The sequence below is a fragment of the Cannabis sativa genome, chromosome 8 (genome assembly GCF_029168945.1).
Source record: "Cannabis sativa cultivar Pink pepper isolate KNU-18-1 chromosome 8, ASM2916894v1, whole genome shotgun sequence".
NCBI lineage: Eukaryota > Viridiplantae > Streptophyta > Magnoliopsida > Rosales > Cannabaceae > Cannabis > Cannabis sativa.
The window spans coordinates 44,774,449-44,797,791 of record NC_083608.1 but is presented as its reverse complement, the minus strand read 5'-3'; the positions used below and the strand labels follow the sequence as shown (position 1 = coordinate 44,797,791).

At 28.8% G+C, this 23,343-nt stretch overlaps 3 protein-coding genes across 4 annotated transcripts; all 3 read right to left on the bottom strand.

Moving 5' to 3' along the window:
• On the bottom strand, positions 1-4,128 carry LOC133028942 (UDP-glycosyltransferase 83A1-like). 2 transcript variants are annotated; one of them, XM_061102024.1, is made up of 3 exons: positions 3,575-4,054; positions 3,308-3,439; positions 1-1,355 (listed from the first exon to the last, which is right to left on the bottom strand). In XM_061102024.1, exons 1-3 carry the CDS (start codon positions 3,846-3,848, stop codon positions 460-462), a joined length of 1,302 nt encoding a protein of 433 aa, XP_060958007.1. In that variant the 5' UTR covers positions 3,849-4,054; the 3' UTR covers positions 1-459. The 2 variants fall into 2 exon arrangements, with proteins under 2 accessions (XP_060958007.1, XP_030482342.2); XM_030626482.2 differs by having other exon boundaries at positions 3,308-4,128.
• A 2,115-nt stretch (positions 4,129-6,243) lies between these two features.
• Positions 6,244-8,358, bottom strand: LOC115699195 (UDP-glycosyltransferase 83A1). The gene is made up of 2 exons (XM_030626483.2): positions 7,778-8,358; positions 6,244-7,295 (listed from the first exon to the last, which is right to left on the bottom strand). Exons 1-2 carry the CDS (start codon positions 8,268-8,270, stop codon positions 6,400-6,402), a joined length of 1,389 nt encoding a protein of 462 aa, XP_030482343.2. The 5' UTR covers positions 8,271-8,358; the 3' UTR covers positions 6,244-6,399.
• A 3,615-nt stretch (positions 8,359-11,973) lies between these two features.
• Positions 11,974-20,999, bottom strand: LOC115699550 (UDP-glycosyltransferase 83A1). Its single transcript, XM_030627022.2, has 4 exons — positions 20,330-20,999; positions 14,676-15,113; positions 13,901-13,969; positions 11,974-12,920 (listed from the first exon to the last, which is right to left on the bottom strand). Exons 1-4 carry the CDS (start codon positions 20,877-20,879, stop codon positions 12,085-12,087), a joined length of 1,893 nt encoding a protein of 630 aa, XP_030482882.2. The 5' UTR covers positions 20,880-20,999; the 3' UTR covers positions 11,974-12,084.
• Between the last annotated feature and the right edge of the window lie 2,344 nt (positions 21,000-23,343).

Below are 23,343 nucleotides of genomic sequence, written 5' to 3'. Positions count from 1 at the left end.
TAAAGTAATTTACTCTGTCTAGTAAAATTACCAAACCCATAAAAAAGATATAGTTCACTTATCACTTTAAATTACATAAATGTTCTATATCTCAATCTCTCTACCTAAATCCCAATACACTATTTGTTTCTTCACTCTCATCAAACAATAAATTCACACTTCTTTTTTCACAACTCACTATATTTTTCTCCACACATACTTTAACACACAAAATACACATTTATAAAGTTACAAATTAAAACTTAAGCACCAAGACAACTTAAGGACCAAGACATTTCAAAGCTTCTTCTAGAAGACTCGTCAAAACTTGATCACCAAGAGTTTTCTTTTAACACCCAAAAATAAATTGCAACTTTACAAATATAGATAAAGAAGTAAAGAAATAAATAATTTGAGTCAAATCTTGACGTCTTTATTGTAGCCAACTCCAAACAAAACTAGAAGGATATGATCATTATATTATGTCTCCTCTAACCATTTGATAAATTTGTCCAAATTCTTAAAAGATTGACCATCTTTAGCTATATTCTTCAGTATCATTTCCTTCAATTGGATAGACTTTTTTCTTATTTCCTCATCACCTAAAAGTTTATTCACTTTAATTTCTATTTCTTGACTAAGGATGATTCCACTTTCGCTCGGTTCAAGCTCTATTCCAACCTTCCAAACATCACATATATATGCTTTATCCAAAAATTGATCACCAAAATAAGGCCAACACAAAAAAGGTACTCCATTGCTTAAACCTTCTATAGTTGAGTTCCAACCACAATGACTTACAAAACAAGCAATAGAAGGGTGACTCAAAACCTTTTGTTGAGGTGCCCAACTTACCAATTTTCCAAAATTATTGTTGCCTAAAATTCTAATTGGGTCAAACTCATGTCCAAGATCACCGGACATGAAACCCGGACGAACAACCCAAAGAAAAGGCTTACCAATGAGTTCTAACCCTCGAGCTAGCTCAAGAATTTGAGTATTATCATGGATTGTCAAGCTACCAAATGCAATGTATATGACTGAGCAAGGCTTTTGTTGATCAAGCCAATTTAAACAAGATGAGTCTTCAGCCCAAAATTGTGACCCTGGAATATCTGATGAGTTATTAGCTTGGTTCGCCATTAATGGGCCTATTGAAAGAAACTTTGGATTTAAAGAAAGCGCAGAAGATTCGATATCATAAGTTGTATTACAGAGACACCATTCAGCTATTTCTGAGGCTTGACATGCTTTGAAGTAAACTTGAAACAATCTCTTCTGTTTTGTTGAACCATCAATAGTCCATGGAAATTTTTCTGTGTTTATGCTAGGCATGTTAGGAGATAGTTGAATTATTTGTTTATGGATTGAAGTTCCTGTCAAATAATAAGTAAAAATAAATTACAAAGCACCATGAGTAGTTCTTAATACTTGATTACACTAATAATGATACACTAAACATCATTTATTTCCTCTAGTATTTTTCTAAATTAAATTCTAGCTTTCAATTACAAAGAGGTGTCAACATAGGCGTCAAAGGAGGTGAGAACTGTTGTAATATTCATTCTCGTCCTCATCAATTATTATTATTTCCACTAATTATAATAATAACACTCTTGTTAAATGATATTCGTTTGATCATGATTACTTAATTACTTCATTGGTTTCCCACCAAGTGTGTAAAATTATGTTTACTCACATGCATGATTTGCAACCGAGAAGTATGTCATCTGTGGTGGTGAAGATGGTAGGGAGTTTAGTGGGGGGATTTCATTCAGACAAATCCAAATAATTTACTAGTAAATGGAGGGATTACTAGTAATCTTCAATGTGCAATGCGTGATTGCGAGCTAGTGGATCTTGAGCTAAGCTTACGGGGTATCCATTAATTACACGAGAAAAGGGAAGAGGGACTGCTCATTGAGTTGAAGTAAGATTGGATAAAGCATTAGTCTCTTATTCTCGGTTGAGATTTTTTCGTGAGGCAAAGTTGTATAATATTAAGTTTCTTCAAGTGATCATACTCCTAGTTTCATAGTTCCCGCTGTTGAAACTCGAATTTCTTTGAGTTATAGTTTTAAGTTTAAAAATGCTTAGCTTAGAGAACCTTCATGCATGTAGGGTGGTCGAACCCTCATGTAATCCCTCCATTGCACCATCACCTGAGCATGATAGTTCTCTCTCTCTCTCTGGCGTCACTCTCTAATCGCCTCCACAGTAGGTGAGTTGTTCATCTTTCTCTCTCTTAATTTTTTTGTTCTTTTTTTAGGTGGATGGAGGCGGAGGCAGCCAGATCTGGGATTTTTATTATTATTGTTGTTGTTGTTATTGAAAGAGTAATTTTTACTAGTTGATGTTTTATTTTTTTGGATTATTGAATATAATATATTTTATTGATAATGTATTTTGTATATTGATTAATTGGAGTTTCGTTTGTTTTACTTCTGTGTGCGACTAAGGCATCAATTTTAAGAACTGACAGGAAATATTATATCTGACTGTTTTGAACAGACGCATGTGGCCTTTTTTAGTAGTGTCTTTTAATAAAAGAATTGATAAATGCAAGGAAAATATTAGAAGTTAAAATCTAATCGTGATGAGGGTTCAGTTAGATTGTATGAGGATAGAGACACTTGTTTGAGTTGCTAACTCAGAAAGAGGTTTATTGAAAGTAGAGATCGAAGCAAGTTTGGCTCCAAGAAGGGTATTAACTGTAACTCGCTTGAAAAATGATAATGGTGTTTGGGTGGGTTAATTGGGACAGTGGCCTCTCAAAAGTTATGGTAAACTATTTCAGAATTTACTTACTACTTTTGAAGTTTTGGGTGATGGGATGATTTCTTGGGTGGAGGAAAAAGGTTTTACTATTTAAAATGGGTTCTTAATTTCTCCTGAGGTCAAACAAGCATTTTTCTATTTTTTTTTATAGATGCATTCCAAATTTAGACTTAACTTAAATAAAATCAAAAAATAAAAATAAATTTGATAGAACACTTTTATTTTTTGCTTTTTAAAATTAAAAACAAAACTCTCGTTTGTATTTCAAAAACAAAAATTTTATTTTTATGATTAAAAAAATTAAAAAACAAAAATATTAACAAAAGTCACTTTAATTTTAATAACATTATTTGCAAGATAACCTCCGATATGTACGGATGCAGCTTTGAAATACCGCTTATCGGAAAATCTAGACACCGGATCTGAATTTCATTCATATACCATTTTCTAATTAATTCCTAATGAATACTTTTCTTGCCAAAAAAAAAGTGGTAGCTTAAGAATAAGTAAACTATAATTAATATATAAAAACTAATGTAGAGGTACGTACCATCAGACTCATCCATGATCCCTTGGTTTACCATGTTTGGTATATACCTGGCATGGACAAGAAGAGCAGCAGAGGAAGGACAGAATACTGCTCCTTTAATACCCAACTTAGTAGCAACTTCCATAGCACATCCTAAATAAACATCAGAAACCAAACAACTAATATTGTTTTCGTAATTATTCGAACTACCATTTATGGTTGTAATGAGTTTTTCAACCTCTGCAGGAATAGTCTCCAAGTTTGCTTTACATAAATTGCCTAGATCACCTCTATCGTCTTCTGGCCTCAACCCATCTGGGATTGACACAAACTCAATATTATTATTATTATCATCGTCGTCGTCATCTTTCTTGGCACTCGAGATTCGGTTGTGATCGAAGTCGGTGTAAACGAAAGTGATTCTAAAGCCATGTTGGGCAAGCTTGTGAGAAAAGAGTACGAGGGGTTTCACATGGCCTTGGGCTGGACATGGTACCACCATCACACGTTGTTTTCTAGTACTTATCATCCTTATTATTTTCTTTGCTAGCTGAATTATCATCGACCAGTAACATTTATATATGAGAAATGCTCTTCAAGTACGTTTATTAGCTAGTGTAATTAAATATTGAATTTTATATATTTTAATTTAAATAGTATAGTAGACACAAAGTTCCATTAATATATTATATTGTACGTATATCTAGGAAATGTTTTACTATTATTTAGACCATATTGTGCTAAATTAACATAAACAACATATAAACTTGTACTGTACATTAAAAAGAAAAGAAAAAGAAAAATTAAGGAAAAATAGAATTGATCGTGGTACTATACGATAAATATCATGGATGAAAGCAAAGCAAAGCCACTCATTTATCAATTAGATTATCTTTATTTAATTATAAAGTCTTGAATGGCATTTTGTCTTTTTTATAACACTTGAGGACGCTCCTTTCTCCCATTTTACCAAGAATGCGACAACTCTATCTCTTAAAGGACCATAAGTATTAATTATTAATGTTCTATGTTAGAATTTGTGAATAAGGTGAATGTGGTTCTATTCCAAAACTAATTGGCAATGGGAGGAATAATCCATTCATTTTATATATTCTATTATCTTTCCACACATTAGCAATGTGGGACTCTCTAACATCCCCTGAAGATGGTAGCGATTTTACTTGCTCACCATCTTGGACAACTCGATCATAATAAGCGGTTCTTTTTTAGCTCACTATCCCTGATCACAAGTTGCTCTTTTTGCTCTACTTTTCAGATCGGTATTTTTGGATTTTTGGTGGCTCTTTTTTATTTTTGGCTCACTATATCCTCGAATCACAAGTGGCTTTTTTTGACTTTGGCTCTTGATCAATTTTTTTTGGATTTTTTGTGGCTATCTTTTTTTTTTCAGCTCTACTTCAATCGGTTTATTTTTTGGGGTTGGATAGTCGCTAGAGATTTTTTTTTTGTTTGTTTTGCTCTGATACCATGTTAGAATTTGTGAATAAGGTGAATGAGGTTCCATCCCAAAACCAATTGGCAATGTAGAACTCTCTAACATTCTAAAAGAAAATTGTTAAAACTAAAAGACATTAGTGGTTCCAACCACTTTCTATAAATGACGTCCCACGATAAGTTAATAATATTATTTAAAATTTATTTTATTAAATTACATAAAACTGGATGTACTTAATAACACTATTAGGTGCATGACATCGATAGAAGTGTTAAGCATTAATTATACTTTTTTTTTTATTATAATATTCAGCACCTTCTTTTTCTTTTCTTTTTAATAATGTACAGTACAACTTTGTGTTGTTTATGTTAATTTAGCACAATATGGTCTAAATAATAGTAAAACATTTCTTGGATATACAATATAATATGTAAGGAAACTTTATGAGTAGTACTTATTGCTTTTGTGTCTACCACCATAATAATTATAGGGAAATTTTCATGGGCCACCTTATTTTGGCAATTATTTTCAAAAATGACGTTATTTTTGTTATGTTAAGTTTCCGTATATGTAGTTGACGTTTTTATGGTAATTTTCTATTTTTTAACGATTTGTATATTGGGCTTGTAATCCCGATTTTTTCGGCCCAATTTTTTAAAACACACTCTTTGTATGTGTCACGTCATTTGGTTTTCATTTTAAAAAAAACGTCATTTTTGTAAAAAGTTACTTAATTTAGTATATTCTTAAAAAAATCCCATAATTATAATAGCACCTTAAAATGATTAGCCCTTTTATAATAATTACTTATTTTAAATATATATAAAACTCACTGAATTACAACAATATAACACATTATAGTACTTGTGTCACTAGAGTCCAGGACTTATCATTTCTCATATATAAATGTTAATGGTCCATCATAATTCAGCTAGCAAAGAAAATGATAATGATGATAAGTACTACAAAACGTGTGATGGTTATACCATGTCCAGCCCAAGGACAAGTGAAACATTTTTCAAAAAAGAAAATGTAATATTAATTTATTCATGGTCAATTATTGGAGACTTAATAATTGTACACATATTAAATAATAATAACAAAAAAAAATATTTTACCTTTACTTTTCTTTTTTACTTTTTACCAGTAATAATAAAAAAACATTGAATAAAGACTTTTTTTTAATAAGTAGAATATTTATTTCTATTAAAATTAATATCTTATTTTTTTTATTTCATTTTGAAATTAAATTACATTACTTTTTTTCTTATTATTATTATTGTTTAATTTTAATAGGTACTAATGGGTCTCCATATCCAATGAGGATTCCCCTACCCTAAACCTATTGAGGATTAAGCGGGGCAAGGGCCGAGATCGGAGATAAATATTATAAAATGGGGACGAGGTTGGTAGGCGAATTATTACCCGCTTATTACCCACCCAATTTTTATCCTTACTATATCAAGTGCACAATTCAGAGAAAGAAAATGAGCTACAAAAATTTGGAAAATCTTAGTTTGTCTTTGAGCTAGAGGCCTTTTATTTATAGAAGAAAGTTTTACAGAGAAACAAAACAAGAAAAGAGACAGTTGTTACAACAAACCTGTAACTAACTCGAAACAGTTAAAAAATGAAAACAGAATAATAACAGAATTCGTTATTCTTTATCACTTCCAAGCCATTTCATGAAATTATTAAAATTCTTTGAAGACGCACCATATTCACCTATAGCATTCATTCCCATCTCTTTAAATTTTAAAGATCTTTTTCTTATATCTAGGTCAGTCAGAAGGTTTTCCACTTTATTTTTCACCTCTTCACCAGTTATAATACCATTTTCATTGGGTACAAACTCCATCCCAACTTTCCAAAAATCACATATGTAATCTTTGTCCAAAAATTGATCAGCAAAATAAGGCCAACACAAAAATGGTACCCCATTGTTCAAACCTTCCATAGTAGAATTCCAACCACAATGACTGACAAAACAAGCAATAGAAGGATGTTTTAAAACCTTTTGTTGAGGAGCCCAAGTCACTATCTTTCTAAAATCATTATTACCACCCAAAAATTCATATGGGTCAAGCTCCTTATTTGATATAAATCCAGGACGAACAACCCAAAGAAATGGTCTACCGGTGAGCTCAAGCCCACGAGCCAACTCAAGAAATTGGTGTTGCTCAAGAGAAGTGAAGCTACCAAATGCAAGATATATAACAGAACGAGACTTGTGTTGATCGAGCCAATTTAAACAAGAAGTGTCTTCAACCCAAAATTGTGATCCAGAGATATCTAATGGGCTACTAGCTTTATCGGCCAATAATGGACCTATTGGAACAAGCTTCGGATGTAAAGAAAGTGCAACATGTTCAATATCATAAGTTGTATTGCACATACACCATTTTGCAGCTTCAAAACCATTACAGGCTTCTAAATAAATTTCAAATGCTGCCTTTTGTTGAGCTAAGTCCTCAACCTTCCATGGCAATTTTGATGTGTCCATACTAGGCATGTTTGGAGATAGTTGAATTATTTGTTTTTTTGTTGCACTTCCTGCAAAATTAGAATAAGTAAAATATTTTAATCACCAACAAAAGTTAAATGCCTTGTACTGTTGTAACATTTTCTTGTAAAATGTAATTATTGTGATAAGCTTACATAACATTTTCAAATAAATAAAAATAAGCCTTAAAAACCACAGCCACAATGTACTTTGACTAAAGTTTAATTTTCAATTATTAAAGTTATTTTTCCACCATATATCGAAATTTTTATTTATTTTTTGTGAGATGGAGTTTTTTTCAATATTTCTGTGTTTTTTTTTTAAAAAAAACAATATTTTTGTAAAACAATTCGTGTAACAGTAAAATTATAAATTTTTATCCAAAATCTATATTTTTCTAAAACCCCATTATTAAATCCATCCAATCAACCTAAACATTGATCTATATGTATATAAAAATAGAGGCTAGCTAATATTAGATTTTTTATTATTATTATTATTAGTTTTATAAGTAAGAAAAAGTAGTACTAACCATATTGATCAACGATCCCATCACGTATAAGGTTTGGCATATTCAATGTGTGGGAGAGAACAACAGCCGAAGAAGGACAAAAAATTGCTCCTGGAATACCCATCTTAGTTGCAACTTTCATAGCACATCCCAAATAAAAATCAACAACGACACACCTAATTTTGTCGTTTTCATCTCTGCTTCGTATGAGCTTTTCAAGCTCTGCTGGTAAAGTGTCTAACACTGCTTGACACACATTGCCAACACCATCAGCTCTATCCTCAGGGCTCAGCCCATCTGGGACTGACACAAATTCAATATTATTCTCTGCCTTATTCCTCTCATGGTCAACATCTTTCATGGCACTCAAGATTTGCTTGTGGTCAAATTCATTGTAAACGAAAGTTACTCTAAACCCATTTTGGGCTAGCTTGTGGCAAAAGAAGAGAAGGGGTTTTACATGACCTTGGGCTGGGAAAGGTATAGCCAATACTCTTGGTTTTTTCTGGCTCATTTTGATATTTTTTGCAGCTATAGTCTCTATAAGGATACTACTATATTATATAGTACTAATTTTGTATGTAATATTAATCTGTGCCCATAATAAATTAGTATAATATATATACAAATATTTATATATAATATTACTTGGATGACAAGTACTAGTCGGGTTTGACTGGATTTGGTAGAGGAGGCTGCGTGTGTATTAAAAAATACTTATTAAATTCAGCATAGTTAGTAAGGTGTGCAACATGACCTTTTGTGATTGGTTATGAGTTTTTAATATATTTATTAAATTAAAATACGTTGACATTAAATTTCATCAATAATGTTATCTTATCTCTTATAGTTTTTGGCATGCATTATAAAAAAAGTAATATTTATTGTAAATGTCATTTTTTTATTTACATTTTTGGTTTTTATACTTTATTTATATATTTAATAAAATTTGTATATACTTTTAATAAAATAATGCTCTTATTATTATTTAATGAGTTATTTTTAATTTAAATTTATCTTTATTATTTAAAAAGTTAGTGTAATTTTTTTAACAAATTTAAATATATTTATATTAATATATAATTTATTTAAATTTAATGTGATAATGTATTTATAATTAAAAAAGTAATATATTAAATAATAATATATGTTTAGAGAGTATTACATTATTAGAATATTTTTAAAAGTAACATTACCAAAAATAATATAAAAAAAATAAAATAAAATATTATATTTTTGGATTTTTTTTTTTTTTTTTTTTTTGAGGATGCTACTATAGATATTCTAATAGAGACTTTGAAAGTGGTGTCAGCGAAAAGGTAAAGTTATATACTTGGAGGAGAAGTGGAAGTGGGTTGGTAGTGTGGTGGCTGCTTATTTGTTGTTTAATTCCAAAGACCAGCTGTGTGTGGAAACCAACGTTATGATAGACTAATATTTATTTTTTCATGTATTACTTTTATCTTTCTCTTCAGTCGGTAGCTATTTGGCAGTTTATTAGTGTGATGAGTCACATCACATGCAATCACATGCTCGCATATACGTTACGTTTTTTTTTAATTTTTATATGGTAAATTGTACCATAAATATTTAATATTTTTATAAGGTCATCTATTTTTGAAATTGCTCCACGTCAAGGATGCTTAATTGTGGAGTTCTTTGGGGATGGACTATCAAAAAACAAGATGAACCTTATTGATATATGTAGTATCAATCAATCCATTTAAACCTTCTTCAACTGTGCAGTCTCATACCTACACAGTCTCAGAATCATCCCACTTGACTTTCCCCAAGCGGTGTGAGATTGCACAGCTTACCCGGTGTTTCCCCTTACGGATCACGGGACTACTGACTGTCACATTTATTAAACTAATTTTACTTATATATTTTTTATTTAAAATCTCAATTATTCATTGCTTTATTTTATTATAAGTTGATGCATTTACGTATTATATACACACATTCATAAAATAATACGAATTTTTTAATATAACTCATTACCATATTAGTAGTACAAATAATTTGAACAAATTTAAAAAGTTTATTTTATATTACTTATTTAACTAAGAAAATTTTATTTTTAAATTATATGATATTTGATACAAATACTCTAATTTTTTAGCTTTCAAATAATCATAAAAAATTTAAAAACTTATTTTTTCTAAAAAAAAATGAAGTTCGGTTTGGTCGGTTAACCGACCAAACCGTGGATTAAAACGACCGATTTTTTTTTTTTTTACATTTTTATAATGGTCGGTCGGTTTTCGGATTAGAACCATAAAAACCGAAAACTGAATTTTGGATTTTTTTTTTTGTGTAAAAAACTGACCAAACCGACCGTTGCTCACCCCTAGTCTAATAGATGACCATCTATTAGGGCGATGTCATGCGCTACAAGGTCCCATTAAAAACAACCACTAAGTTAGACCAACAATAGAGATCAAAATTGATACTACTTTATCAATAACAAAAATCAATACTAGTTCAATATAAATTCATGCATATTTTTCAGAATATTTGTATATATTTAATAAGTAATGAAGATATGAAAAAATATAAAACAAACATATCTAACATATTATCCAAGATCTTTAACTAAATGATACACAATGTCCCGTTACTACTAAAAAAATAGACTTTAGAGGTGGTTTTTTGGGGCTTATAGCGTCGATTTTAGAAAAATTCACTACCGACGTGATTCCTGGCGACGCCGCAAGGGAAAAAAATAACCAACGATATAGGGATCATATGACATCGATTATTATGAAATACTTGTAGATATAGGAACCCTATGGTGTCAGATCTTATGAAATAACCGACGCCATAGGGACATCCTATGATATTTTTCACCTTTAGAATTTTGTTTACATGACATAATTTTTATTTAAAATCTAATTTTATTTGTTTTCATATATATATTATTTTATTATTGATATACTTAAATTAAGTATAGATTATATATAATAAGCATAAATAAAAATTAAATTAAAATGTTAAATAAATATACATTTATATTACTTAAGTGGTGTTTGGTTTGGAGGAATGAAAACATAGAAATGAGAATATGAATGGAATAGAATAAAATTTAAAATGTATAAAAAAATTGATATGCATTGAAATATTTCCTTCAATTTCAAAATGGAATTGTTATTCTACCAAATAGTGAAAATGTCGACATTTCAACATTTTAATATGCAATCACACAAAAGAATAGAATGGAGATTATTTCCTTTCCACTCAATTCTATTTCATTACTCTTATGGCACGTTTACTATACAGTAATCAGAATTGGAATAAATTAATGGAGAAATGTAACGGAATAAATGAAAAATAATCGGAATCAATATTTGTAATATGTTGTTTACTAAATTTTTTAAGAAATGGAATAGTTGTGATTTATCTTGTTTACTTTATTAGGAAACGTAATCAGAATGCTTAAATTGACTAAATTGCCTTTTTGAGTTAAACTATATTATATGGTAGTTATTTTGAAAGACATATTTTAAAGGACAAAATTGTCATTATATATTTAATATTAAAAAATAAAATAAAAATAATAAAAATCCATTACCCTTAATGGCATTCCTTATAAAATTGGTGGGGGAAGTTCTCCCTTTCTTTTCTCTCTTATTTAATCAACTTCTCCATTTCCTAATTTTAATAATGCAAGTAAACAAATGTAAGGGAATGATTAGCTTACTATTGATTCCCATTACTTATTAGTAAACATGCCACTAGTTCTAACCAAACATCACTGTGTTTGCATATTAGTTATCATTTTATTAATATTTTATATTTTATAATAGATCTATTTTTTTTACCATTTTGAAAAACATGGTTTGAATTGTCATAACAAAACAAAGAATTTAATGAATAACTTCTATAAAATCCGGAATCCAAAATGATATTTACTATTTATTTATCATGGTTTTAATTGCAAGTCATTTAATTATGCTATTAAAAAAATAATTTTCTTATATTATCTAGACTAAAATGTGCCACATGTGTACATGTGAATGATCCTCGCTGACATTTAAACAACAAAAATTAATGGGCACCGTAAATTTGCGAAAGGAATAATAAAGTTTGGCAGCTGGTATTATTGCCACACCAAATTTTTTGATTGTACAGTTAAATATAACTAAATTCATGAGACAATAGGAGGTTTTGCTATATATAAAATGTTTATTATCATTAATATAAAGAAAATGTAATTCACAATATCCCCACATTAAAACCTTAGGACATAATATTATTGGATCTTGTTCATTTAGTGATGAATACTAAATCAAATAAGAATACAAGTACCTAGAATAAAAAAATCCTTATTATAACACCTTTAACCATTCAGTAAATTTATTCATATTTTTTGAAGATTGACCATCTGTAGCTATATTTTTGAGGATCAATTCCTTCAATTCCAATGACCTTTTCCTTATATCCTCATCACCTAAAACTTTATCTACTTTCCTTTTTATCTCTTCACTCACTATGATTCCATTTTGGTTGGGTTCAAACTCCATCCCAACTTTCCAAACATCACATATATAGCTCTTATCCAAAAATTGATCACCAAAATAAGGCCAACACAAGAAAGGCACTCCATTGCTTAAACCTTCTATAGTCGAGTTCCAACCACAATGACTGACAAAGCAAGCAATAGAAGGGTGACCCAAAACCTTTTGTTGAGGTGTCCAACTAACTATTTTTCCAAAACTATTTTTGCCTATAAATTTGTTTGGGTCAAATAAATCCTGATTCAATTCCCGTGAAATGAAACCTGGACGAACAACCCAAAGAAAGGGCTTACCAATGAGCTCTAAGGCTCGAGCTAGTTCAAGAACTTGGGCATTGTCATGGATTGCCATGCTACCAAATGCAATGTATATGACTGAGCAAGGTTGTTGTTGATCAAGCCAATTTAAACAAGATGAGTCTTCAGCCCAAAATTGTGATCCTGTAATATCTGATAAACTATTGTTATTAGTTTTGTTTACCATTAATGGGCCTATTGGAAGAAACTTTTGATTTAAGGAAAGTGCAGAAGATTCAATATCATGAGTTGTATTGCACAAAATCCAATCTGGTATTTGTGAAGCTTGACATGCTTTGAAACAAAGATGAAATGTTATCTTTTGTGTAGTTGAATCACCAATGTTCCATGCATGGCCGGCCAGAGAGTGGGGCAGCCGGGGCCTTGGCCCCAGGCCCCACAATTTCGAAGGCCCCGAAAAAATAAAAATTAATATTATATATATAAAAAAATAAAAATATAATATATGTATATATATAAATTTTGGTTCAATAATTACATAAAATGGCTTATAGCACAGTTGGTAATAGAGGGGTTTTATGTTGAGGTCTGGGTGCTGAGTTCGATTCCTACCTCCCTCACATTTTATTTGTTTTAAAAATTCAAAGGTATGGTTAAAATTTGTAAAAGATATGTATGTTTATTTATTTATTTGATAAAAATATAATATTTTAAGATATATTCAATGCATTACCTAAAAATATATATATCATATAATGTTTAGAAATAAATTTATAGTAAATTGTTGGGGTTTTTTTTCTTAAAAAAATATTATTTAAAAAAAAATATTATGTTATAAATATTTTTAGTAAGGAGCAAAGATTATGTTTAGTAAACAATTTTTTAAAAATTATTCTTGATGCAATCAAACAGATAAAATAATTTATTGTAATTCTAATAAATAAATCAAATATTTTTAAAAAATAACTAACAAGAATATTATAACTTAAATAAAAAATATATTTATTAATTATTATTTATTTTTTAAAATTTATAAAAACTTATTACATATATGAAAAAAAATTAACATAATTTTTGACATACTATTGATTTTTTTTTTTTTTTTACAAAAGGCCTAAAATATATAACACTTCAATAAAGATGCTATTAATTATAATTAAATATTACGTTAAGTTACCTTATATGGTGAGAAAAATTATTTGTTATATGAAGATAAAAAGTTAAATTATATTGTGTCAAAATTTCAATAATAATCTCAAAGTAAAAATAAATAAAATTATATAATATTTATTTTATTTTTTTGTAAAAAAAGCCCCGTTTCAAATTTCGCCCTAGGTCTCTCAACACCTTGAGACGGGCCTGGTTCCATGGAAACTTTTCTGTGTTTATGCTAGGCATGTTACCAGATAGTTGAATTATTTGTTTCTGGGTTGAACTTCCTGTAAAGTAAGTAAATATAATTAACAAATATTTATTTTTTAAAATAAAAGAATAATAATTTATATTCCCTTAATAATAAAATATTAAATATTTTTAATTAATCTATTAAATTTTTGTGACATTCATAATTAGTTTATTATAAAATACTTCTTTTTTTTTTTTAAGGGAATTATTATAAAACACTTCAAATACAATATGAGAGATGAAAGCATGATGAAAAACCAACAAAACATATAAATATATATAAGTAGCATATAATATATACATATATTTAAAAAAAAAAAAAAAAAAAAGCATAAGAAATCCAATTATAATAACCAAATACTAATACAAATCAGTGCAACAAAAAAATATGAATAATATCTCAAAATCGTGATTAACAAATAAAACAAAATAAAGGAAAGCAATTACAATAATCCACTATTATTTACATAAGGTACTGTATGATGAAATAGAATGTACATTTGAAAACAGTTTTTTTTTTTTTATATTTTTACGAAATCTTATATAAAAATTCTTATTGCAACCTAATTTGCAACAAAAAATCGTATAAAAATCTTTATTGCAACTAGCGCTGCAACCACTTTAGAAATCCAAACGGCAAATTTAAAAAAAAAAATTAAAAAAAACAGTATATAAAATAATTCCCCTAAAATATATTAATTATGACCTCATTTTAAAATAATAATAATAATGCATACATACCATCGGAAACATCCAAGATCCCATCGTGTGCCATCTTTGGTATATGCAAAATGTAGAGAAGAAGAGCAGCCGAAGAAGGGCAAAATGCAGCTGTTTTGACACCCATCTTAGTTGCCACTTCCAACGCACAACCAACATAAACATCGGAAACCACACACCTAATCTTCTCCTTCGATGCTCTTATCAGTTTTTCAATCTCTATAGGGAAACTTTTCGTGATTGCTCCACTTAAATCCCCAAGATCAACTCTATCGTGCTCTGGCCTCAGACCATCTGGGATTGACACCAACTCAATATTACCATCATCATAATCACGATGGCTCTTCATGGCACTCATGATTCGGTTATAGTCAAACTCAGTGTAAACGAAAGTGACTTTAAAACCATGTTGGGCAAGCTTGTGAGAAAAGAGCACCAAGGGTTTCACATGGCCTTGAGCTGGAAATGGTATAACAATTACTCTCTCTTTTTTAGTACTCATTTTTTCTTTCTATAGTTAGCTATAGTCAACAATCAAAACCCAAAATTCGATTGTGAGCATTTAATTAAGTGAGGTTCTTAGATATATAAATAAATAAATATTTATGATATATATTAATTTAGATATGTCTAGTTTTTCTAGCCATGCATGTCATGAACGAACTGGGGATCACATAATTATGATATATAACAATAACTGGCTAAATGATAAGCTATAGTTGTACATAAAAAAAAAAAAATGTCACTATTATACATTATTTTTGTGACGTTTGTGGTGTAAATGTCAAGAATATATATCGTGGTTGTTGTTGATATATCTCCAAATATTATTATTTATTGCTATTAAATATTACTAATCAATAATACTATAAATATAAATGAAAAAATATAACTAATAAAGATAATGCTCATTTAAATGTACATTATATATATATTGTATATTAAAATAATTAATAATACTTCAGTGCCATGACTTTTTCTTAATGTTTCAAAAAATATTATCCTAAGGTGGTTTTTATAATATTTTTTTGGTATTATGGAAAGGCATTATGTCTTGTTATGACCACTCAAAATTTTAATATCTCATCGTGTTTTTGGCCAAAAATTTGAGTATAATTTTAATACTTGACATTGTATGCTAACATTATAGTACTAAGTATCTCACTATTTTTCATGTAATATGATATTTTGAATAATTATTTAGGGAAAGATTAGAGTTTATCAATCATTCTACATCACATATATATAAATAAATTATTTATTTTCAATATTATAATAACTATTTGAATTAATTTTTTTTAAGAAAAATTAACTATATCATAAAATTTAATAAAATTATAACTATTTTAAATTTTTAAGTGTTGAAAATTCAAAAAGAATTAAGAGTTAAAAATCTCATTTTAAGAGAAACTACCACAAAAACACTCCCCATATGGAAAACATATGTACCTTGATAGAAATTTATATCGCGGGACTGCGTAATTACAGAGACCAGCTCCTAATGGAGTAGAGATTTTTTGTCTTAGTGGTTAATGTGGCGGTGATAGGAGACAATATCACTACCCGAAGCGGGAATAGGACAAGAGCGGGGATAATACTATCCACACCATATCCAATCTCGATATAGATATATATAATTTTCTTTTTATTCTTAACATATATATAATATTTATATACATATCATTGATAATTAAAATTAATTTTGATTATCATCCATAATCAAAATTATATATTATATGTTTAAATTATGAAGATCTAATGACGATAGTAAACTGGTGATCATTATTGATTACAAGTGTAAACATATTTTCTTTTCAATTCTTAGTTTCATCTTTCTTTACTTTTTAATTTGTGTAGAGATTTGAGAGGTATGAGACTATGATACTATACTTAGGTTATGATATTATTTTTGTTTTTGTTTTTCAAACTTTGAGACAAATTTATTTTTTATCTTCTATTGAGTTTTGCTGTTTATTTTATTTAACTTTGAGGTAGATATATCTTTTATCTTCTATGAATTATGAAGACATAAAATATATTTGTGAGAATATTGTAATAATTTAATTTTAAAAAATCAATTATTTTAAAAAAAAATTATTTTTTTTTTCATTTTGCCTTAATATGTTGAGTTTCTTATAACCGATAGATATTCTCCTACCAGGATACTGATTATTAGACAAAAATGAGACGAAGATGGGAGAGCATAAATAGTTAGCTGAGATGGGACCAAAAACTGCATTCTCCATACATTACAGCTCAATTTTCTCCGATATTAAATCATGAATATGATGATATTGATGACTAGCTACTCGGCATTACAAAACCAATGACAACTGGGTTGATAGAGCTGTATTAATTAAAACGCAACTACTACTGCATATGTACAACAAAATCTTTAAATGCCATTAATCATATACATCGTTTTTGTAGTAAATTATTATTAAAAAAAAACTTCGATTTAATAACATTTATTATGAGGTAGGTAGTGACTTGTGTGTTGGAAATGTCAAGATATATGTGTTAGTAATAAGAGAAGAGAGTTGCTAAAAGATATTATTGGTGTCTAATATTTTCTTTGGTGTCATACTGCTATTAGTATAATTAAGTATAAGATTCTATATAACTTATAACTTTTAGGTAATATCGCTAACCAATTATGATACACTACTTATAAAAAATATTAGATAACACTAGTGTCCAATAACAATGCTCATAAGAGAAATACTTCGATTTAATAGCATTTATTAATTTTCTAATAATTATTTAGTTTATTTGCATAATAATATATATATTAAGAGTAAATAGTGTAAAATTTTCAATACTTTTATTTTGCCAGCAATAAATCTTAAAAATTTAAATTTTGACAGCAAAATCTTCAAAATTTGTATTCTCAATATGATATTGAGTCATTTATAAGAATATGAGCTACTACACTTATTACCAAAACTATCTTGAGAGAAAATATTGTGGATATTGTCCCACATGGAATAAATAGAGTATTGGATCATATTAAGAACATGAGCTACTCACTTATCAACATTTAATTTTAAGATAGAACTCTATGATTCTCAACATGGTATCAGAACCGTATTTCTTGAAGTTTGGTGAGCAAAAAATAGTTACCATCTTAAAAGAGAATATTGTAAATATTGTCCCACATAGAATCAATAGTAAATTATTACAAAACATAAGAACATAGACTATATCAATAAATGAATCAATTAGGAGTGAAGAGTGATCAGTAAGTCACTACATACAATACAAACACAAATATAGTGTTATAAAAATATATTATAATTTATACACACAATAGTATATTGTAAACATGTACACTGATGTAGACAGTACAAAATAGTCGCTACAATAAAATAATATTACAACATAACCCATTACATTACATTAACATGATGGTTATAACTTTTTAATATTCTTAACTTTGAGATGTTGATAATGTTGGATTATAAGGACTCCAACCATTTGATAAAGTTATTAAAATTCTTTGAAGATTGACCATCCTCTGCTATATTTTTCATTGCCAATTCTTTGAATTGCATTGACCTTTTTCTAATTTCCACATCATTTAAAAGTTTATCAACTTTATCTTTCACCTCTTCCTTTGTTATGATGCCTTTTTCATCCGCTACAAACTCCATTCCAACCTTCCAAAAATCACATATATAGTCCTTATTCATAAATTGGTCAGAAAAATAAGGCCAACACAGAAAAGGCACTCCATTACTCAAACCTTCCATGGTTGAATTCCAACCACAATGAGTTACAAAACAAGCAATAGCAGGATGACTCAAAACCTCTTGTTGAGGTGCCCAACTAACAATCTTTCCAACCATATTTTCAATTCCCAAAAATGTATGTAATGGGTCAAACATAGTACTTTTTGTCTTTTCACTTGAGATAAATCCTGGACGAACAACCCAAAGGAATGGCCTACGAGTGAGCTTAAGTCCATGAGCCAACTCATAAAATTGGTGTTGCTCGTGTATAGTGAAGCTACCAAATGCGATGTATATGACTGAGCAATCCTTTTGTTGATTAAGCCAACTTATGCAAGAAGAGTCATTAGCCCAAAATTGTGATTGGGAAATATCTAAAAGCCTATTAGCTCTGTTTGCTATTAATGGCCCTATTGGGAGAAATTTTGGAAATAAAGAAAGCGCAACCGATTCGATGTCACAAGTTGTATTAAAGAGACACCAATGTGCAGTTTTTGCACATTCATAGGCTTTAAAATGAACTTGGAACCCATACTTTTGCCCAACTAAGTCCTGATCCTTCCATGGTAACTTTGATGTGTTTGCACTAGGCATGCCTGAAGACAATTGAATTATTTGATTTTGGTTTGGACTATTTCCTGGAAAATAATGTGAATCAGTTAATAAACAATTCACGTATTTTAAGTACTTACAAGTTACAAGTATATATAAAATAGCTGAATAATTCTACTGATAAAAGTGATTATAATCAAACAATGTTTTTAAATGTAATTTAGGGAAAGTTTTAGTGAAGAGCATGAAAAGAGAATCATCAGCATGTTTTTTTGTGTTTTTGGCAGGTGAATAGCTATAAATTTAATTTTTTTTATATATGATGGTTTTGTATAGTTTAATTGTAAATTCCTCAGTGTCATCAAACACTTTATTACAGTCTTGTCTACTTCTCTTCTCTATACGTTGTGTCGAACAAATCATGTTTAAATACTCACTACATATAATTTTTTTTAATAAAATATGACTTTTAGTAATAATAAAAAATTATTTGTGACTAAAACATCGTATTTAGATACAAGTTGTCACAAATTTAGTTTTAGTCACAATAAATATTATAATTAAAAATATATTTAGCCAAAACAAATTGTATTTTTTTGTGATGTCTAGCACCTCTAGGCATGTCGCATTGCGATTGGCTAGCAATATTCCCTAAAATTTATTATATTAAACTACTTATACTTAGTTGGATCAATTGCGATATTGACACATAGAGGGTGCTAATCACCATTAATGCTCTTTAGCATTATTTCTCTTAAACTTTGTATCAAGATTTACAATTATACATTGGAGCGTAATAGTAAAAGTTAATGCAAAAATATCACAAAACTTTTATTTGTAACTAATATAATTAATTAACTTTTGTTTATCCAATTGGAGATGGTCAAAGTCATTTTAAGGTACTTAGTAGTATACAACTTAATTATTAAATTCTAACAAATGAAACTCTATATATTAAATTTTAATAACACAAATAAGATTATGGGTGACTATTTGGTTACATTTTTAACCTGCTATATATTAAGTTATTAACAAGTAAATTTTTTAAAAATTTTAAACTATTTATAATTAATTATACACTTAAAATAAATAAAATTTTTAATTAAAATATTTGATAAACCTTTTTTAATAATTAATATTGATAAATATTTTTATTTTTAATATTAATAAGAAAATAAAATAAAATAGGATTTTTTTGTGAAAAGAAAAATAGAATATTATTAGGTTGAAGATAATTTATTAATTATTTTTAGTTAATTTCTAAATTAATCACTTTTAATTATAATGATCCAAAAACAAAAAGATAAATGTAATAATCAAATTTGGTAATGTAACCATTGAAACACTATTATTTATATATAATAGATTAAATATACATATAAAGGTACGTACCATAAGAATCATCGAGAATCCCATCACGTATCATTTTTGGTATATTCATTATTGTGCAGAGATTAGCAACCGAACAAGGACAAAACATTGCACCTTCAATACCCATCTTAGCTGCAACTTCCATGCCAATACCCATATAAACATCAGAAACGACACAACTAATCTTGTCGTTCGAATTACTACTATTTCCATTTATAGATAATAGGAGCTTTTCAAGGTGCACAGCCATATTTTCTATCACTGCTTTAGCTAAAACAGTCACATCATTTCTATTGGCCTCAGGACTCAGCCCATCTGGGATTGACACAAACTCGATGTTCTCTGATCTTGCCTTATCAAAATCATTAATATTATTATTATTATTCATGGCATGATGATGATCAGTACTAGTACTCAAGATCCTGTTATGGATGAAATCAGTGTAAACGAAAGTGATTCTAAAGCCATGTTGGGCAAGCTTGTGAGCAAAGAAGAGAAGGGGTTTCACATGACCTTGGGCTGGAAAAGGTACCACCATCACTCGAGGTTTTCTGGTGCTCATCATCATCATTTTCTTTTTTGGTGGTACACAAACTTATATTATGTGTGAATATATACCACTAATTATATTAAAATATTTTCAATTAATTCTCATATATATAACTCCGTTAATAAAGCTATACCAATAACAATAACCAATAACCAACATTACAATTATTTGAAAAGGCTATGGCTTGTCCAAAACGCCAAGTAATTAATTAATACTTGCCTAAATTTGGGGTCCATATTGCTCATATATCATAACATATTATTGACAACCTTCCCTACATACATATGATATGGCTATTAACGATTAATTATCTCCAAATTAACTATGGCCGAAATATTAGAGATTTTTACATAAAAAATTTTCTAAAGTCAAAATATTTACTCAAATACTCACACACGCCATTTTGCTTATAGTACATTCAATTTGTACTAGTACGGATTTCATATTTTGGATTCAATCTAATTTGCATACCAACTCAAATCCAATTCAATCCAATTCACAAAAGTACAGGTTGAATCAGTTATTTTAAATTTGTTACTTTTTAATATTAAATTATTTAACATTTATTTAAAAAATATTTTTTTCGCATAACTAATAATAAAATAAAATAAATTATTATTGTTTTATGTCTCCAACAACAAATTAAAATAAATAAAACAAAAAATTAAAAAAATTAAATCAAGAAAAAAAATTACATTTATAAAGAAATGTTGAATTTTGTTTTAAATTATATTTTTCTTGTAAATAATAATAAAATAGACATTTGATTTACTATATTTTGAAATATATTTCTATCATATGTATTAAATTTTTAAATTATTATTTTTTATATTAAAATATTAATTGTATATATAATTCATTTTCAAATATATATAAATATGTGTATTTCAATTAACATCCAGTCCGCACGAGTATAGATTTTAGAATATTCGCACTTGTGCAAATTAGATTGGATTGGATCGTGCGAATTGGATTGGATTAGATCGTACGGATTAGATTATATTAGCAATACTATCAACTAAGTCTTCCTCCCTAGATCTTTAAATCAGAAACAGTTTTATTTATCTGATTATCAAAAGTATACAATTGTGATGGGACAATATGTATTTATAGAGTTAGAGGGGGACTTAGTTACATAACTCTAGTTGGATTGGGGCTGCTCATTAAAGGCTTTAGTTAACTAGAAAAGCTCATTAATTATTGATGCTAAGATGCTAAGCCCAATAGATACTAAGCCCATTAACTATTAATCACTAATAATATGGGCTAACACAACAAAGAACACTATCCGATCAACCCAAATTTAAGTTAATGTCAGGGCCGGCCCTAGGCATAGGCAGGCTAGGCCCGTGCCTAGGGCCCACACTTTTCGGGGGCCCAAAATAAAAAAATAAAAAAAAATTATTAGCTTTTTATTTAAGTAAAATTAAGTGTATTATAAACAATAAATATTCATAGCTTAGTTGGTTGAGGTGGAAGCCATAATGTTCAAGGTCATGGGTCCAAATCCCATAACACTCTTTTTTTGATATTTTTTTTAATGTATTTTTGAGGACCCTAAAATTTATTTCGTCTTGGGCCCATATATTTTCAGGGCCGGCCCTGGTTAATGTAAGTCCAAATAAAAATTTTAAGAGGTGTATATTATCAAATTGTATCGTTTGGTGTATTAGTAAATCTATATTTAAATCTTAAGGAGGTTAAAAGTTAAAAATTTCATACCTCCACTTTACTTTTTGTATTATTGATGTGATTTGAACTTAACATTTAATTTAAAATACGACACTAAAATTTATTTTAACATAATCATCTATTAATTTATATTTTATTATAGTTAATTCTATAAATATATAATTCAGTATTGCTATTAAGCACTATGATTTTCAATACTACCATGAGGTAGTTATTGGTTTTCTATTGAGATTTGATATTAAATTATACCAATAGTTTTATGATACTCTATAAAGGGTACTAGGCACCACATAAACCTTTAATATTTTACTATAAAAATAGATAATCGTCCCACGTAAATTTTATTTCTGATTTCGTCATTGTTGATCGTATGTGTCCCAAGTAGATTCCATCCTAATTTGGGAGAACACAAGTGGGTCCCACCTATTCCTTGACATGTCATCTATAGTCAAGGCTCCTGGTGGTAACACGTGCCTAGTGATTTGGCAGACAACAATAGTGTACAATTATCAATTATAGATGCTTCTTTATTTTTGTGAAGGTGGCGAGCCCCTACTTTTGCCTGTCCCCAGAAGTTTACTCAGCAAGAGCTCCTCAAGATGTGCATGAATAACTTCAGGCACGACTTGTCGTCGATACTCCTGCCCCAAACAAGGGATTCTCCTCCTACTGCTCACGATGTGGAAGCACATCTTAGCAAACGGCGGCGTCCTACGAATTGAAGTTCGTTCCGTTACCTTATTAACAAAAAAGTAGACGAATCACTCTCTTTCTTTATTAGAAAAGTGGAATC